Source organism: Anomaloglossus baeobatrachus, chromosome 6 (genome assembly GCF_048569485.1).
Source record: "Anomaloglossus baeobatrachus isolate aAnoBae1 chromosome 6, aAnoBae1.hap1, whole genome shotgun sequence".
NCBI classification, from domain to species: Eukaryota; Metazoa; Chordata; class Amphibia; order Anura; family Aromobatidae; genus Anomaloglossus; species Anomaloglossus baeobatrachus.
The window spans coordinates 461,561,675-461,581,194 of NC_134358.1; the positions used below are offsets into that span (position 1 = coordinate 461,561,675).

At 40.2% G+C, this 19,520-nt stretch overlaps 1 protein-coding gene across 1 annotated transcript in view; it reads right to left on the reverse strand.

The window, feature by feature from the left end:
- KCNH8 (potassium voltage-gated channel subfamily H member 8) overlaps window positions 1-15,137 on the reverse strand; it is a 718,195-nt gene extending 703,058 nt beyond the window's left edge. Inside the window, exon 1 of the mRNA XM_075315296.1 lies at window positions 14,903-15,137. Coding sequence (XP_075171411.1) covers window positions 14,903-14,978 — 76 coding nt within the window. The 5' untranslated portion in view covers window positions 14,979-15,137. The remainder of the gene's footprint in view (window positions 1-14,902) is intronic.
- Window positions 15,138-19,520: the final 4,383 nt, after the last annotated feature.

Genomic DNA, 19,520 nt, shown 5'->3' on the forward strand with positions numbered 1-19,520 from the left:
GGCAGACGCGCTCTGCAAATGTCTTTGCACTAGTGGGACTATAGCAAAGTCCAATAGCCACGTATAGGATGCCACTAGGTACACTGAGTGTTTGCTAGTATAATGGCTTGGTTAGAATGAGTTGTAGTGTGCAACGCAGGCAGACGCGCTCTGCAAATGTCTTTGCACTAGTGGGACTATAGCAAAGTCCAATAGCCACGTATAGGATGCCACTAGGTACACTGAGTGTTTGCTAGTATAATGGCTTGGTTAGAATGAGTTGTAGTGTGCAACGCAGGCAGACGCGCTCTGCAAATGTCTTTGCACTAGTGGGACTATAGCAAAGTCCAATAGCCACGTATAGGATGCCACTAGGTACACTGAGTGTTTGCTAGTATAATGGCTTGGTTAGAATGAGTTGTAGTGTGCAACGCAGGCAGACGCGCTCTGCAAATGTCTTTGCACTAGTGGGACTATAGCAAAGTCCAATAGCCACGTATAGGATGCCACTAGGTACACTGAGTGTTTGCTAGTATAATGGCTTGGTTAGAATGAGTTGTAGTGTGCAACGCAGGCAGACGCGCTCTGCAAATGTCTTTGCACTAGTGGGACTATAGCAAAGTCCAATAGCCACGTATAGGATGCCACTAGGTACACTGAGTGTTTGCTAGTATAATGGCTTGGTTAGAATGAGTTGTAGTGTGCAACGCAGGCAGACGCGCTCTGCAAATGTCTTTGCACTAGTGGGACTATAGCAAAGTCCAATAGCCACGTATAGGATGCCACTAGGTACACTGAGTGTTTGCTAGTATAATGGCTTGGTTAGAATGAGTTGTAGTGTGCAACGCAGGCAGACGCGCTCTGCAAATGTCTTTGCACTAGTGGGACTATAGCAAAGTCCAATAGCCACGTATAGGATGCCACTAGGTACACTGAGTGTTTGCTAGTATAATGGCTTGGTTAGAATGAGTTGTAGTGTGCAACGCAGGCAGACGCGCTCTGCAAATGTCTTTGCACTAGTGGGACTATAGCAAAGTCCAATAGCCACGTATAGGATGCCACTAGGTACACTGAGTGTTTGCTAGTATAATGGCTTGGTTAGAATGAGTTGTAGTGTGCAACGCAGGCAGACGCGCTCTGCAAATGTCTTTGCACTAGTGGGACTATAGCAAAGTCCAATAGCCACGTATAGGATGCCACTAGGTACACTGAGTGTTTGCTAGTATAATGGCTTGGTTAGAATGAGTTGTAGTGTGCAACGCAGGCAGACGCGCTCTGCAAATGTCTTTGCACTAGTGGGACTATAGCAAAGTCCAATAGCCACGTATAGGATGCCACTAGGTACACTGAGTGTTTGCTAGTATAATGGCTTGGTTAGAATGAGTTGTAGTGTGCAACGCAGGCAGACGCGCTCTGCAAATGTCTTTGCACTAGTGGGACTATAGCAAAGTCCAATAGCCACGTATAGGATGCCACTAGGTACACTGAGTGTTTGCTAGTATAATGGCTTGGTTAGAATGAGTTGTAGTGTGCAACGCAGGCAGACGCGCTCTGCAAATGTCTTTGCACTAGTGGGACTATAGCAAAGTCCAATAGCCACGTATAGGATGCCACTAGGTACACTGAGTGTTTGCTAGTATAATGGCTTGGTTAGAATGAGTTGTAGTGTGCAACGCAGGCAGACGCGCTCTGCAAATGTCTTTGCACTAGTGGGACTATAGCAAAGTCCAATAGCCACGTATAGGATGCCACTAGGTACACTGAGTGTTTGCTAGTATAATGGCTTGGTTAGAATGAGTTGTAGTGTGCAACGCAGGCAGACGCGCTCTGCAAATGTCTTTGCACTAGTGGGACTATAGCAAAGTCCAATAGCCACGTATAGGATGCCACTAGGTACACTGAGTGTTTGCTAGTATAATGGCTTGGTTAGAATGAGTTGTAGTGTGCAACGCAGGCAGACGCGCTCTGCAAATGTCTTTGCACTAGTGGGACTATAGCAAAGTCCAATAGCCACGTATAGGATGCCACTAGGTACACTGAGTGTTTGCTAGTATAATGGCTTGGTTAGAATGAGTTGTAGTGTGCAACGCAGGCAGACGCGCTCTGCAAATGTCTTTGCACTAGTGGGACTATAGCAAAGTCCAATAGCCACGTATAGGATGCCACTAGGTACACTGAGTGTTTGCTAGTATAATGGCTTGGTTAGAATGAGTTGTAGTGTGCAACGCAGGCAGACGCGCTCTGCAAATGTCTTTGCACTAGTGGGACTATAGCAAAGTCCAATAGCCACGTATAGGATGCCACTAGGTACACTGAGTGTTTGCTAGTATAATGGCTTGGTTAGAATGAGTTGTAGTGTGCAACGCAGGCAGACGCGCTCTGCAAATGTCTTTGCACTAGTGGGACTATAGCAAAGTCCAATAGCCACGTATAGGATGCCACTAGGTACACTGAGTGTTTGCTAGTATAATGGCTTGGTTAGAATGAGTTGTAGTGTGCAACGCAGGCAGACGCGCTCTGCAAATGTCTTTGCACTAGTGGGACTATAGCAAAGTCCAATAGCCACGTATAGGATGCCACTAGGTACACTGAGTGTTTGCTAGTATAATGGCTTGGTTAGAATGAGTTGTAGTGTGCAACGCAGGCAGACGCGCTCTGCAAATGTCTTTGCACTAGTGGGACTATAGCAAAGTCCAATAGCCACGTATAGGATGCCACTAGGTACACTGAGTGTTTGCTAGTATAATGGCTTGGTTAGAATGAGTTGTAGTGTGCAACGCAGGCAGACGCGCTCTGCAAATGTCTTTGCACTAGTGGGACTATAGCAAAGTCCAATAGCCACGTATAGGATGCCACTAGGTACACTGAGTGTTTGCTAGTATAATGGCTTGGTTAGAATGAGTTGTAGTGTGCAACGCAGGCAGACGCGCTCTGCAAATGTCTTTGCACTAGTGGGACTATAGCAAAGTCCAATAGCCACGTATAGGATGCCACTAGGTACACTGAGTGTTTGCTAGTATAATGGCTTGGTTAGAATGAGTTGTAGTGTGCAACGCAGGCAGACGCGCTCTGCAAATGTCTTTGCACTAGTGGGACTATAGCAAAGTCCAATAGCCACGTATAGGATGCCACTAGGTACACTGAGTGTTTGCTAGTATAATGGCTTGGTTAGAATGAGTTGTAGTGTGCAACGCAGGCAGACGCGCTCTGCAAATGTCTTTGCACTAGTGGGACTATAGCAAAGTCCAATAGCCACGTATAGGATGCCACTAGGTACACTGAGTGTTTGCTAGTATAATGGCTTGGTTAGAATGAGTTGTAGTGTGCAACGCAGGCAGACGCGCTCTGCAAATGTCTTTGCACTAGTGGGACTATAGCAAAGTCCAATAGCCACGTATAGGATGCCACTAGGTACACTGAGTGTTTGCTAGTATAATGGCTTGGTTAGAATGAGTTGTAGTGTGCAACGCAGGCAGACGCGCTCTGCAAATGTCTTTGCACTAGTGGGACTATAGCAAAGTCCAATAGCCACGTATAGGATGCCACTAGGTACACTGAGTGTTTGCTAGTATAATGGCTTGGTTAGAATGAGTTGTAGTGTGCAACGCAGGCAGACGCGCTCTGCAAATGTCTTTGCACTAGTGGGACTATAGCAAAGTCCAATAGCCACGTATAGGATGCCACTAGGTACACTGAGTGTTTGCTAGTATAATGGCTTGGTTAGAATGAGTTGTAGTGTGCAACGCAGGCAGACGCGCTCTGCAAATGTCTTTGCACTAGTGGGACTATAGCAAAGTCCAATAGCCACGTATAGGATGCCACTAGGTACACTGAGTGTTTGCTAGTATAATGGCTTGGTTAGAATGAGTTGTAGTGTGCAATGCAGGCAGACGCGCTCTGCAAATGTCTTTGCACTAGTGGGACTATAGCAAAGTCCAATAGCCACGTATAGGATGCCACTAGGTACACTGAGTGTTTGCTAGTATAATGGCTTAGTTATCAGTTGGAGTGTGCAGAGGACAAGAGGGTACAGTGGCAGGATTGTGGTGCTCTGGGTAGAGGAATGGAAGACTGCCTTTCTATTCCCTCCTAATGGTGAAATGCAGGTAGGAAATCCCTGACCTGGGCTACACAGACGCTGTTGCTGTTTGCAGGACCTGTCACCTATGGCTCTCTGACCCTGCCGGTTGGAGCCCTTAAAAGGACTGCTATAAAGTGCTCTCCCTAAGCTGTCTAACGCTGTGTATGCAGCGCATACAGCTGTATCGGCTATAGGACTCAGGAAGACGGAGCTGCGACAGTGATGTCTGACACCAAAGACGCAGAAGGCAGATAATGGCGTCCGTGAAGAAAATGTCCGGTTTTATAATGCAGGGACATGTGACATGCAGATCCTATCACACATGCCGTTGCTTCTCTGGCTCAAAGTCCACTTAGCTGTGTGTGTGTCTGGGATTGGCTGACATGCTGGCCCGCCCCACAAGACGCGCGCACTTAGGGAAGGAAGACAAGAAAAAAAAAAAAAAAAAATGGCGATCGCCATTATAGAAACAGCAGTGATCTGAAGGCGCTGTTCACGCACACTATACACTGAAATGTGATAATAGTTTGATTCACAGAGTGACTTACACTATTACAGCAGAAACCAAGCTATGATTTAGCTGTTTTTTGGCTGCTAGAACCGTTCTCGAACGTTTCTAGAACTACCGAGCTTTTGCAAAAAGCTCGAGTTCTAGTTCGATCTAGAACATGCCCCAAAATCACTCGAGCCGCGAACTGGAGAACCACGAACCACGAACCGCGCTCAACTCTAGTGACCAGTCTGTACAGGAAGAGACCTGTCAATCGACTGCAGCGAGATGGGGAGAAGGTAACTGGAGAACATCATAGCATGTCATAGTAAAACACCTGGCTGTAATTACACAGCTAGTGTCTAATCATGCTTATCCTGGCTAACCGAGTGACTATTGAAAGGTTATAACTGAAGCCAGGGATTGGCCACCGCAGTCATGTGGTTGGATTGCATGTGATTAACTGGCCAGAAGTAATCAAGAACCAGTTGGTACTGGAATGGCAGCCTTGAAGATGTGGTGGGGCATCTGTTAGTTTAGTAATGTAAGCATTCTATGCTTTTATAAGAAAAAAGTCCTTGACAATGCCTGTAAAGGGGATTTTTTTTTGTGTTCCAAGTAAAAAAAAATAGATTCCTGTGATCTTTACAAATTGGAATAGTTCAAGGCTGTCATGTAATATTATGGTAATACAAAATCTTCATTAGATTATACAATAAGGCAAAGATGGGGTTTACATCTGAAATACTTATTACAGTATGTTCTCTCTGCTTCCATGATTGAGGCCACTAAACTGCATTTAGTCATTATTGTGGCTCCCAAGTTACAGGTAGCTAGCACATGGTTTAATAAATTTACAGTGCCCTATTACTACTCCTTCCATTGCAGGTCTTTTCATGATATGGAGAGCAGAGTTTATATACTTATTTGTATGTATATATGTCATTATATATTATATGATACCCTGTAAAATATCAAATTTAAATGTAAAGCAAATGCATAAAGACAGCATGAAAAAATGTCTCATTGTGTAGAGTAATCTGATTGATACGAGTTCATGTGCATTTTCTCACTTCAAGACTTTATGCTTGCATGAATGGATGAGAGAAATGCCTATTCCAGCTAGACGTAACCTCTTTATTATTATGCCTTAATACTGTTTTCATATTTAAATATTTTATTGTGCTCTCCTTGGTAGCTGCATGTCAGATCCGAGACACTTGAGTAATAAGCATATGATGAAATGTATTAGTGCTCATTCAATAGAGAACCTCAATGTTTATTTTGGCATTCTGATAAAATGGAAAGTTTCATTTCCTGATTATTAGAACTTCCATTTCAGATGAGGATCCAGCATAATTATAAGATTAACTTTTTGCATATTTGTTAAAGAGTTTTTTTCTGATTAAAATAGTTGATAATTTTTTTTTTTAAAACAGTACGATTATTAATCCATTAGATATATAATAACATCATCAACTATGTATAAAACATATAGCACAAACAAGAAACATGATTTTGGAAACCTAATGGAGGGATATTTTTAGTGCATCCTATAACTTGATTATTGAAAGCATATCAATTACCAAGGATATAGAGATGGCTTTATAGTCAAAACTAACTTGAAAAATTGTCTGTTTTCTTGAGTGTTTTAATGACAAGTAACAGTTATGTCCAAAACTATACGCCATGAAATTATTTTAGTTTTGACTAAGAGGTAGATGCATCTCACATGAATATCGTAGATTGATAGTTAGATAGATAATAGATAGATGAGTAGATAGGTAGATAATAGATAGATGAGTAGGTAGATAAATATATAAGAGTTACATGGCTATATAGATACATAATGATAGATAGATAGATAGATAGATAGATAGATAAGAGTTACATGGATATATGGAAACATGGATGATAGATATATAAATAGATAGATGAGTTGGTAGACAAACAGAAAGATAGCTAAGAGATAGACGGATACATAGATGACAGCTGTTAGATAGATAGATAGATAGATAGATAGATAGATAGATAGATAGGTACAGTAGATAGATAGATAGATAGATATTGGATAGATAGATAGATAGATTTGGAATAGATAGATAGATGATAGATAGATACATAGATAGAGGGATAGATAGATAGATAGCTATGGAATAGATAGATAGATGATAGATACATAGAGGGATAGATAGATAGATAAATAGAGGGATAGATAGATAGATATGAATACAAATATGGAATAGATAGATACTGTATGTAAGTTGGTAGACAAATAGAAAGATAGATAAGAGACAAATAGATAGATGATAGATAGATATATAGATGGATAGATAGATAGATAGATAGATATGGAATAGATATATATGTTAGTTGGTAGACAAATAGAAAGATAGATAAGTCTGTCATAGACTTTGAGAAAGAGAACTATGATAAGCCATGGACTTCTATAGCCCCCCATCCCAGATGTGGCCCCCCAGACCCCACCCTGGATGTGCCCCATCCATCCTTACTACAGTCCCCCCTCCCATCATCCCCACAGTCCCAATCCCTAGTGTACACTTGATTTGGCAAAACTAATTTGTATTGGGTCCTGCCAATAAAGCTTATTTGATTTAATTAGATAAGATATAGATGACAGATAGATGTTAGATTAGATACATACAGTCAGGGCCAGAAATATTTGGACAGTGACACAAGTTTTGTTATTTTAGCTGTTTACAAAAACATGTTCAGAAATACAATTATATATATAATATGGGCTGAAAGTGCACACTCCCAGCTGCAATATGAGAGTTTTCACATCCAAATCGGAGAAAGGGTTTAGGAATCATAGCTCTGTAATGCATAGCCTCCTCTTTTTCAAGGGACCAAAAGTAATTGGACAAGGGACTCTAAGGGCTGCAATTAACTCTGAAGGCGTCTCCCTCGTTAACCTGTAATCAATGAAGTAGTTAAAAGGTCTGGGGTTGATTACAGGTGTGTGGTTTTGCATTTGGATGCTGTTGCTGTGACCAGACAACATGCGGTCTAAGGAACTCTCAATTGAGGTGAAGCAGAACATCCTGAGGCTGAAAAAAAAGAAAAAATCCATCAGAGAGATAGCAGACATGCTTGGAGTAGCAAAATCAACAGTCGGGTACATTCTGAGAAAAAAGGAATTGACTGGTGAGCTTGGCAACTCAAAAAGGCTTGGGCGTCCACGGATGACAACAGTGGTGGATGATCGCCGCATACTTTCTTTGGTGAAGAAGAACCCGTTCACAACATCAACTGAAGTCCATAACACTCTCAGTGAAGTAGGTGTATCTGTCTCTAAGTCAACAGTAAAGAGAAGACTCCATGAAAGTAAATACAAAGGGTTCACATCTAGATGCAAACCATTCATCAATTCCAAAAATAGACAGGCCAGAGTTAAATTTGCTGAAAAACACCTCATGAAGCCAGCTCAGTTCTGGAAAAGTATTCTATGGACAGATGAGACAAAGATCAACCTGTACCAGAATGATGGGAAGAAAAAAGTTTGGAGAAGAAAGGGAACGGCACATGATCCAAGGCACACCACATCCTCTGTAAAACATGGTGGAGGCAACGTGATGGCATGGGCATGCATGGCTTTCAATGGCACTGGGTCACTTGTGTTTATTGATGACATAACAGCAGACAAGAGTAGCTGGATGAATTCTGAGTGTACCGGGATATACTTTCAGCCCAGATTCAGCCAAATGCCGCAAAGTTGATCGGACGGCGCTTCATAGTACAAATGGACAATGACCCCAAGCATACAGCCAAAGCTACCCAGGAGTTCATGAGTGCAAAAAAGTGGAACATTCTGCAATGGCCAAGTCAATCACCAGATCTTAACCCAATTGAGCATGCATTTCACTTGCTCAAATCCAGACTTAAGACAGAAAGACCCACAAACAAGCAAGACCTGAAGGCTGCGGCTGTAAAGGCCTGGCAAAGCATTAAGAAGGAGGAAACCCAGCGTTTGGTGATGTCCATGGGTTCCAGACTTAAGGCAGTGATTGCTTCCAAAGGATTTGCAACAAAATATTGAAAATAAAAATATTTTGTTTGGGTTTTGTCCAATTACTTTTGACCTACTAAAATGTGGAGTGTTTGTAAAGAAATGTGTACAATTCCTACAATTTCTATCAGATATTTATGTTCAAACCTTCCAATTAAACGTTACAATCTGCACTTGAATTCTGTTGTAGAGATTTCATTTCAAATCCAATGTGGTGGCATGCAGAGCCCAACTCGCGAAAATTGTGTCACTGTCCAAATATTTCTGGATCTAACTGTAGATATTGATAGATAGATAAATAGATAAGTTGGTAGACAAATAGAAAGATAGCTAAGAGATAGATGGATACATACACAACAGATACATGTTAGATAGAGAGATAGATAGAGAGATAAATAGATATTGATAGATTGATACATCTTGGATATAGATATGTGATAGATAGATATGTGAGTTGGTAAACAAATAGAAAGATAGATGGACACACACATGACAGATAGATGTTAGATAGATGGATAGATAGATAGATTGTGAACTTACATAAATAGATTCCTATTAGTAGATAATTGGATTCTGTAGATAGATTAGTTTATATCATGTATTCAAGTGTATAGCTGGGTTTACACACTGAGACTTTCTAGCGATTCAACCTGCGATCTCAACCTAGCCGGGATCGCTACAAAGTCTCTGATGAGCTGTCAAACAGGCAGACCTGGCCAATAACCTAACAGCGATCCGGACCTGCAGAGCGACTAGCTGGTCGTTGGGGACGTGTCAAAAAAGCAGGTGAACTTCACCCAACTTCATATAATGCCGCGCGGCTCTGTGTGCCGTGTAAATAAATAAATAATTAAAAAATCCGACGTGCGGTCCCCCCCTATTTTAGTTCCAGCCAGATAAAGCCATACGGCTGCAGGCTGGCATTCTCAGGATGGGGAGCCCCACGTTATGGGGAGCCCCCCAGCCTAATAATATCAGCCAGCAGACGCCCAGAATTGCCGCATACATTATATGCGACAGTTCTGGGACTGTACCCGGCTCTTCCCGATTTGCCCTGGTGCGTTGGCAAATCAGGGTAATGAGTTATTGGCAGCCCATAGCTGCCAATAAGTCCTAGATTAATCATGTCAGGCGTCTCCCCGAGATTCCTTCCATGATTAATCTGTAAATTACAGTAAATAAACACACACACCCGAAAAATCCTTTATTAGAAATTAAAAACACAAACACATTCCCTCATTACCAATTTATTACCCACAACAAAGCCCTCCATGTCCGGCGTAATCCACGGTCCTCCAGCGTCGCATCCAGCTCTGCTGCATGCAGGTGACAGGAGCAGCAGAATACACCGCCGCTCCTGTCCCCTCCACGCAGCTAATGAAGAGAGCCGTGTGATCGGCTGAGCTGTCACTGAGGTTACCTGGATCCAGCGGTGGATGCAGTGGTGGCCACGGGTAACCTCAGTGACAGTTCAGCTGATCGCGCTACTCACCTCATTTGCTGCGTGGAGCTGACCGGAGCGGCGGTGAGTAGTGCGATCATCTGGACTGTCACTGAGGTTACCCGCGGCCACCGCTGCATCCACCGCTGGATCCAGGTAACCTCAGTGAAAGCTCAGCCGATCACACGGCTCTCTTCATTAGCTGCGTGGAGTTGACAGGAGCGGCGGTGTATTCTGCTGCTCCTGTCACCTGCATGCAGCAGAGCTGGATGCGACGCTGGAGGACCGTGGATTACGCCGGACAAGGAGGGCTTTGTTGTGGGTAATAAATTGGTAATGAGGGAATTTGTTAGTGTTTTTTATTTCCAATAAAGGATTTTTTCGGGTGTGTGTGTTTTTTAACTGTAATTTACAGATTAATCATGGAAGGTATCTCGGGGTGACGCCTGACATGATTAATCTAGGACTTATTGGCAGCTATGGGCTGCCAATAACTCCTTATTACCCCGATTTGCCAACGCACCAGGGCAAATCGGGAAGAGCCTGGTACAGTCCCAGAACTGTCGCATATAATGTATGCGACAATTCTGGGCGGCTGCTGACTGATATTGTTAGGCTGGGGGGCTCCCCATAACGTGGAGCTCCCCATCCTGAGAATACCAGCCTGCAGCCGTATGGCTTTATCTGGCTGGAATTAAAATAGGGGGGACCGCACGCCGGATTTTTTAATTATTTATTTATTTTACTGCACAGTATAGACACGCCCGCCGGCTGCTGTGATTGGGTGCAGTGACACAGCTGTCACTCAGTGTGTGGGCGTGTCTCACTGCAACCAATCATATTTGCCGGTGGGCGGGGAAAAGCAGGGTATACGAGATTGTTTAATGAGCGGCCGGCTTTTTCAAAAAAGGAAAAGCCGCTGGAGCAGTGTGAACGCTGTGCAGCGCCGGGGATCGGGGATCGGTGAGTATGAGAGAGGGGGGGACACTTCAGTCACTCAGGGGATTAGCGGTCACCGGTGAATCCTTCACAGGTGACCGCTAATCAGGACGCTACACAGACAGAGCCGCGGAGTCGCTGTAAAATCCCCTTTACACACTGAGACTTTCTAGCGATCATGCTGCATAGCGGGAAACAAAGGACCAAAGAATGATCTTGAACGATTTGTAGCGATCACAACTTCACAGCAGGGGCCAGGTCGCTGATGTGTTTCACAGACTGCAATGTTGCTGGGGAGGTCGCTGTAACGTCACAAAACCGGTGACGTTACAGTGATGTCGTTTGCGATGTTGCAGTGTGTAAAGCCACCTCAAGGTTGATTAAGGTCTAAAGGTTCGTATTCAACAGAGATAAGGTAACTGCCAAGCCATCTAGAAACAACATGTATGTGATAAACAGTATACATTTTTTTCAACATGGAGTCTTATGAGTGACAGATGGCCAACTGATAGCATCCATCAAGACATCCATTGGAAGCATCCAATCATTTCTTCACATGTAACAATGCATTCCAGCAATCTACTCTTCTAGCAGTGATTAATTTTAGCCTTTTGCTAAACTTCTTTATCTATTCCACTAAAGAAGTAAAGATGTAATCAGTTGAGTTTGCCATTTCGCATGATCTACCAACCCTACTTCTGAGGATTATTAACACTGCATTATCAAAATACACTAGACTATTATTTAATGGCAAAATCAGCTTTAATAAACACACATCAACAGTCCCCCAGCCAGGACCAAGGATAAGTATAATGTTTTATACAATGAGCAAAACAAAGCCAAGGAATTAGATTTCTAGAATAAATAAAATTCAAATACGTGCAGATACTCTGTCATACATTATAGCCAACACTGCTATTTTAACAGTTTATATTTCTATAACTTGTAAACATTATGTGCCAATTATGTGAAATAATATACACGTTATATAACTATGTGGGATTTTTAAGGACGTGAAGAATGATTAGACAGAACTTTTGGAGTCCAAGCACCTATAGGACATATATCGTAGTCTCCCCATTGATGCAACCTTGAGTCTTATACAAAAATATATTTTTATTTTATTAAATGAAACTGTTTTAAGTCAGTATGTGTTGTGTAAAATATGATTTAAGAGCAGGGTTAAGCCTTAAGTGAGGCATATTTGCAGATGAAATCTGGATTCCCCTTCTGCATGGTTGGTCAGAATTATAATTAATTCTCCCTTGGATTAGAGATTCAGTAGTGGATTAGTCTATCATTGATGACAGCATACTGCATCCTTCAAATGTGATATGCTTAAATTAAAAGAGTGCATTAACTTCAGTCATCTGTGTATGATCTAGATCACCACAAGTAATCTAACAAAATGAATCAAATGAGACACTAAATTATTAGCAGTTTAATTTTGCACAGGAAACATCTAAAGAAATATAGTGGTTAGTAATAGTCCAATATTGGGCTCACCATTTATACAAAACTTAGAATCTAGCAGATGCTTGTATTTGCGTTGAATTTTCAATACTAATTCCAAGGTAGAAGTCAAGCTGATCGTGAAATATAATATTTAATTACATTTTGAAATCTGTTTGTTTGGTGCATATTCGTAACTTAGAGTTAAAATAACCCATAAGATGTATTGAAACCCTCTAGAAAGTCACATAAATGTAAAATGATCTAAGTGACACTCAACTCTGCTGCACTTACAAGTTTACATCCCTACATCTTCATACAATTGTAAGGTTTACAAAGTATCCACAACCACAGCAATAAACCACAAAGAAGTTTGCTCTATGTAGATATCTGTGCTAATGACAGACACAACTTCAGTGTTTATTTTTGCCTTCTTCAAAACATAATTCTTGAGATTATCTTTATTAAATATGGTTTGCCTCCAATCAGCTTTAGAGAATCACTAATCTTATTCCTAGAGAACTAAGGATTTATTTACAGGGACTGAGAGTCCATTATTACAAATATACAATAATACAGGGCAGAGAGACACTTTTATCAAATTCATGACCCACTCTCATTAACAGCTATGCATACATAGGACTATGCTGAATAACCTAGAACTGCTCCTCATAGTTATATAGAAGAAGGCTGCTGGACCATAAACCTAAGGTTCTAAAGAAAGATAATTAATAGTCAGGCTCTCCCTAGTAGACAGAAACCTGTAAGAGCAAAGCTTTGCAGATAATATTTTGTAAGCAAAGAAGTATTAGCCAATAGCATCATTGTATCACAGTTAAAAGTTACAAAAAAATATAAAAAAAATCAAAGTTCTCAGTAGTTGATACATTTTAATGGAAAGATGGAAACAAAAAGCAGCTTTCCAGATTGCTCAGGTCTCTCCACCATTCGTAGTATAACACACACTTGGAAGAGATAAATTCTACCTGATGGAGACACCTGAGCAGCCTGGAAAGCTACTTCAGTCAGCCATAAAAAGGTTTCAACTACTATAATGACTCAATTTTCATTACTTTTATATTACTGCCTAACACAGTTCAAAGATATATCTTTCCTGTAGTTAAAAGTGGTGAAACACTAAATATTAATTCTAAGGTGCATTAATGGGCCAGAAATAACCATATATAGTGCTGAAATCACAAGGCTGGACTCCAATAAGGACTGGATGGGATGAATGTTACTTATACTCGCTCCTTAGTATTATACAATATAAATACATTATATACATGTCATTGACAAATACATTATGGTAACCTCTTATGACTACATGGTAATTAATTCACATGATAATTATATGTACTGGTACAATGTAAGACATTTATCATACCGTCTAGTACGCAAATTACCTGGCAACTTATTTAAATTGTTCCCCTTCTTATTGATCTATCAATCTATCAATCCAATATTTATCTATCTTCCTACCTCTACCTATATCTCACTATCAATCATATATCTACCCATATCTATCACTATTTATCTATCTACAGTATCTAACTACCTCTATCTATTTATCTATCTATATCTATCTACCTACCTATCTATCTCTCGAAATCTATGTATCCTATCTATCTATCTATCTATCTATCTATCCATCTATCTATCCCCCTACACTTTTAATTACACATCTTGTCTACCCTATAGATATCAGCTCTCACAACTAGATAGCCATAACAAATACATTCCATTCCCTATGAGGTTAACTTGACATCAAGGAACTTCTTTGAGCAAGTAAGGAGAGCAGCCTAATGGTTAACTAATGACTGATTCTGTTCCATCAGCATCTGTTCACTGCTAGAATGTAATCATCCTCCTATAAAGAAATGTGCATAATCCCCACCAAGATCGTATTTGCTTAAAGATAACAAGAATCATAGACTGTATAACATGTATCTGGTAATTCTTCTTCACTAATGTATTGGAAAAAGAAAAATCATATTGTTCCTGGGATGAGCTGTCCATAGTGCTGAAATCTCACTCCTGGGCTCATAAAGACTCGCTGAGAAGTCTGTGACTCTTCCTAGCTCCTCAATATTAGACAGGAGATGTTCATCCTATATAATACATCCTATACTACACATACTACATCCTATACTACATCCTATGTTACACACTATACTAAATATACTAAATCCTATTCTACTTATATTATACATCCTGTACGAATAAACTATATACTATACATACTATGCTGCACCCTATACTAAATATAGTACACATACTAAATTCTAATCTGCTTATAATATAGATTCTATACTACATATGCTACATACTATGCATCCTATACTACATATACTACATCCTATATATACTGTTTTTCATCCACACATCCTAATGGCTGTACAATAAGTTTTTCCCTGGAAACACCCTGCACATTCATCAATAGTTGGACCTGATCTACAGACAGATATGATCAGTAAAGTGGAGACTTACGTGTTCCGTCGAATCTAGTCGCTATAGTATCTAAGAAGGTGTTCTGAGGTGCTAGTAATCCTTTCATTACAGGCATTTTTCCAGCCCGGTGTGTAATTCTCCATCAAAGTTTATAAACAAGGATGTTTTGGAAGAAAGTGCAATGGGGGAGGGATGAATTGAGGAGGTGGTGGGTGAGGTGGTAGTGGAGAGAAGAGGAGGGTGCTGGTGACTGGTGACTCCTGATGATTATCCCTGGGAGCTCCCAGTCCACCAGGCTGCTTTATCCTGAATGCTGCAGCTCAGCACAGCTGTGACCTTCCCCACTCAGCTCCCAACCAGAGGAATGGATTAATGTAATCTGAACAGAATGCCTCTGTATTTGTATTACCCAAACCCAAGTTACCAGACACTAGTCCCTTCAATAGATAAAGAGGAAGCAGAGCAGAGCCAGTTAACCCCTCTCCTGAGAGGAAGAGTGAGGTAGTCAATACTGGCTGACAGTCTCTCTTTTTCAAGCCTTCAGCAAACCCTGTAGTGATTGTTCACTCTGTACTGTGGGCTTAAATTGCTCCATGGTATTCTACAGAACCATAACCTTACATAGAGCTAAATTTAGATTCATGCAAAAGAAAAGGAAGATTCCTGCAAGCAGTGACTTTGGGCTGCAACACAAAAGCAGGAGAGGTGCTGGAGAGTGGAGCTAGCCAGGAGAGCAGCTGGGCTGGATGATAGCAAACGCAGACCTGCCTCTATTTCATTTAGCCATTTCTCGTTTGGAAAGTCTTTCTCTCTGTGTATTTTCTATAAGCTCCAGACAATACCTAGCAGACCTCCAAAGGAACAGGCGGATCTATTGTGCCTCTCTGCAGAGAGTTATCTAGGACAACTTTACCAGCATCGCATTCACTTCTTCACTTAATTATTTCTGAAAGGCTTGAACAACATCCCATTAGCCACTGTTCTCCTACATATGGACGTCTATGTAGGTGGTACAATGTGCAAAATGGAAATCATCATTGACGAAAGAAATCAGAAATTAACACATAATTATTGGATAGAACAGTGGAAGCCACAAATATATAGATAGCAGATCATTTAGGTGTCTATTATCTATCTATCTATCTTTCTATCTATCTATCTATCTATATATAATATTTATTCATTTATATAGCACTGTTAATTCCACAGTGCTTTACATACATTGGTAACACTGTCCCCATTGGGGCTCACAATCTAGGCTCCCTATCAGTATGTTTTTGGAGTGTGGGAGGAAATCGGAGTACACATAGGAAAACCACGCAAACACAGCGATAACATACAAACTCCTTGCAGATGGTGTCCTTGGTGAGATTTGAATCCAGGACCCCAGCGCTGCAAGACTGCAATGCTAACCACTGAGCCACCGTGCCGCCCTCTATATATAAATCTATTTATCATCTATAAATCTATCTAACATCTATGTATAAATCTATTATCTCTCTCTCCATCTATTCACTTATTCCTCTATTATCTATCTCTCTCGCTATCTATCTATCTATCTATGTATCTTTCCATGTACCAGAGTGACCAAAAGTTTAGCATTTTTTTAAAGTGTGATTACCTCTGTCTGGTTGTTGTGATGCCATTTTCCTGGTGATTTTAGTAAACTGGAAGCAATTGGTTGTCAGCTCGAAGGATGCAAATTGTTTATGACATTATTGTATCCCTGTATGTTTCCACATTTTTTCTGGGCCAAATCTTTTCAATATCTTGTCATGTGTAGCAAATTGTTTTGAATTTTTTTTGGATGGTTCAGTGTTTTTTGGATAAAACAAGTCAAAGACAATGACAAATTTATCACCAGATATCAGGAAGCATTTTATTCTGGGAGTGAATTCAGGCAAAAGCTAAAATGAGGCAGCTCTGGAATTCAACTGCTCTCAGAGTCAAGTGTCATGTATAATAAAGAAAGAAGAAGAAGGTTATGGAACAGCTGACAAACCTAGAAGTGAAAGACCAAGGAAAACTTTCTCTAAAGTTGATCACATTATTAAGAAAAAGTCTGTATCTCAAGCCCATAAATCTGCTGTACAGATTTCACACAAAATGAATGAAGAATATGGAGTGAAAGTGAGTCGCCAAACTGTGGTGAGATGGCTGAGAGCAGTAGGCTTGAACTCATGAGTCCCAGTTTAGAAGCCTTTGATCTCTGCAAAGAACCAGAAGATCCGACTTGACTTTGCCAAAGAACACAGGCAATGGAAAGAGACAGATTGGCTTAAGGTGTTGTGGTCGGATGAATCCAAATTTAGTAACGATGGCAAGCACTGTATATACCACCCAATTGGAGAATGTAATGATGTAAGGTACTAATCACCTACAGTGAAACATGGTGGTGGGAATGTTATATTTTGGGGCTGCTTTTGTGCATCTGCCATTGGCATTCTGCATAGAATTGATGGAAATATGAATGCTACCATGTACAAGGATATACTGGAGAATGTAATGCTGCCACATTGTAAAACCAAAGTAGGCAAGGATTGGAAATTCCAGCAAAACAATTACCCTTACCATAGACTCTAGACTGATTTAAACCCTCTAGAGCACCTTTGGGATGAGTTAGGGCGATGAGTTGGGTCTGTACCCATAGCAATAAAGATGAATTGTTTTAAGATTTGCAAATGGAATAGAGCAAGATCCCTAAAGATGTCTTGATTATTCAAGTGGCTTCAATGCCCCATCGGAGAGGTGCAGTAATTAAAACTAGAGGCTCTGCCACAAAATATTAAGTTATGGCATTGTAAACAATGCATTACTCTCTATGGTGTGGTCAATAAACAGTATATACAAAACTTTTGGCAGTCAGTTTTCTTTAATTAAATGATCCTATCTATATTCAAAATGCTAAAAATGTTAAAATTAAGGTCTTGTATGATGACAACTTCATGCATTTCAATTTATCACCAGGAAAATGGCATCACACCAACCAGACGGAAGTAATTACACTTTTCAAAATAATGCAAATATCTATCTATCTATCTATCTATCTGTTATCCCAATCTAATCTATCTATCATCTATTATCTATCATCCATCTGTCTATCTTATCTATCTTATCTATCTATATATATATATATCCAATATCTATCTTATCTATCTATTTAATATCCCACACATCAATCTATCTATCTATCTATCTATCTATCTATCTATCTATCCATCTATCGATTTGCAGGTAAAATGACTTTCTATGGCTACCATTACCTGCTTCACATATACTTTTTGTATACTTACACATAATAAAGCATGATAACTAATCTCAGGTATTACAATACAAATTGTGGTTATCGCTCATCTTTTCACAGGCTAAAAATGGTAAAATAATGAATTATTATGCAAATATTTGTGTTCCTCTTGCCTATTTTTTCCATGTGTGTCAGTCTTTACTGTAGTCTATCATTCTGCTCATTAGAGAAATTCATTATAAATAATTCTGTATACTCAGATACCAGAGATCTTTTAATGACGGAATTATGGGACAACAAGAATATAAGCATCTTATTATAATCAGCATGACTTGTGGTGGTAATATGGGAGCTGTGCCAGAAATAACTAAGATAAGCCACTGGGTCAATGAATAACATCATTTGGCTTTGGTGAATTACCTATCTTAATGCTTTTTTTAAAACATGTCCCTGGTAAATTTGTCTTTATTCAGTATTACATATTTAAATAAGGTCAACCTGAGCACAAACAAACCTATAGAAAACAGATATAGTTTAATCATTAAATTGCAACCTATGAAAGTGTTTTACCCCCTTCATATTTCTTCTGAAAAACAGAACATAATATATCTGTTACCTGTTTCTAGACAATAGCAATTTGTGAGGTTACGGTGTTATGAGAAGGATGAAAAATTGCACACAAAGGACCAGCAAGGGAGATCTCTGTATAAAAATAGCATCACCCTTTATCAGCATTTGAGAAGTTCTTCTCTTTTTTAGGAAGCTGTCTGATTTCCAGCAGAGAGATTTACTGTGTACAGTATAGGAAGCAGCGTGATATAAGCAAAGTAACTGGAGGGCAGTCCTATTTTGCAGGTATAACATAAATCATTTGCAAGGAGAGACCAATGGCTCAGAGGCAATTGGTACTCAGAGGAATCATCCGTGTACCCATTGCTGAACACAGAGCTTTCACTGGAGCTGTAATTAGTTGCCTTCCTCACAAAGTGGAGGAGATCCCAGCTTCATGTCAAGATATTATAGCTTCTAAGACGCTGTAAATGAATGATCTGTCATCATGGATTGTGCATATTCAACCTTCGGAAGCACAACATAATTTTGTTCATTGAAATGTGATTGAATTATCTAATAAAACTAAGAAAATAGGATATCATAAAAATCCATGTACTGTAGCACTTTATGAGTTATACATTGAGATCAAAGCCGCTACTCCAAGTGTATACATATGAAATAAAAAAAATTGTTTAAAAGAACTGACAGTCCTCAGCAATAGCAAGCTTTCAAGACTATGCAGGTCTCTTCATCAGGCTCAGTATAACACAAAATCTGAAGAGTCACATATTTATACACAACAGGAATGGAGCAGTAAATAAGACAAGTTATATGAAGCAGAACGATAAGTATGGCAAGAGG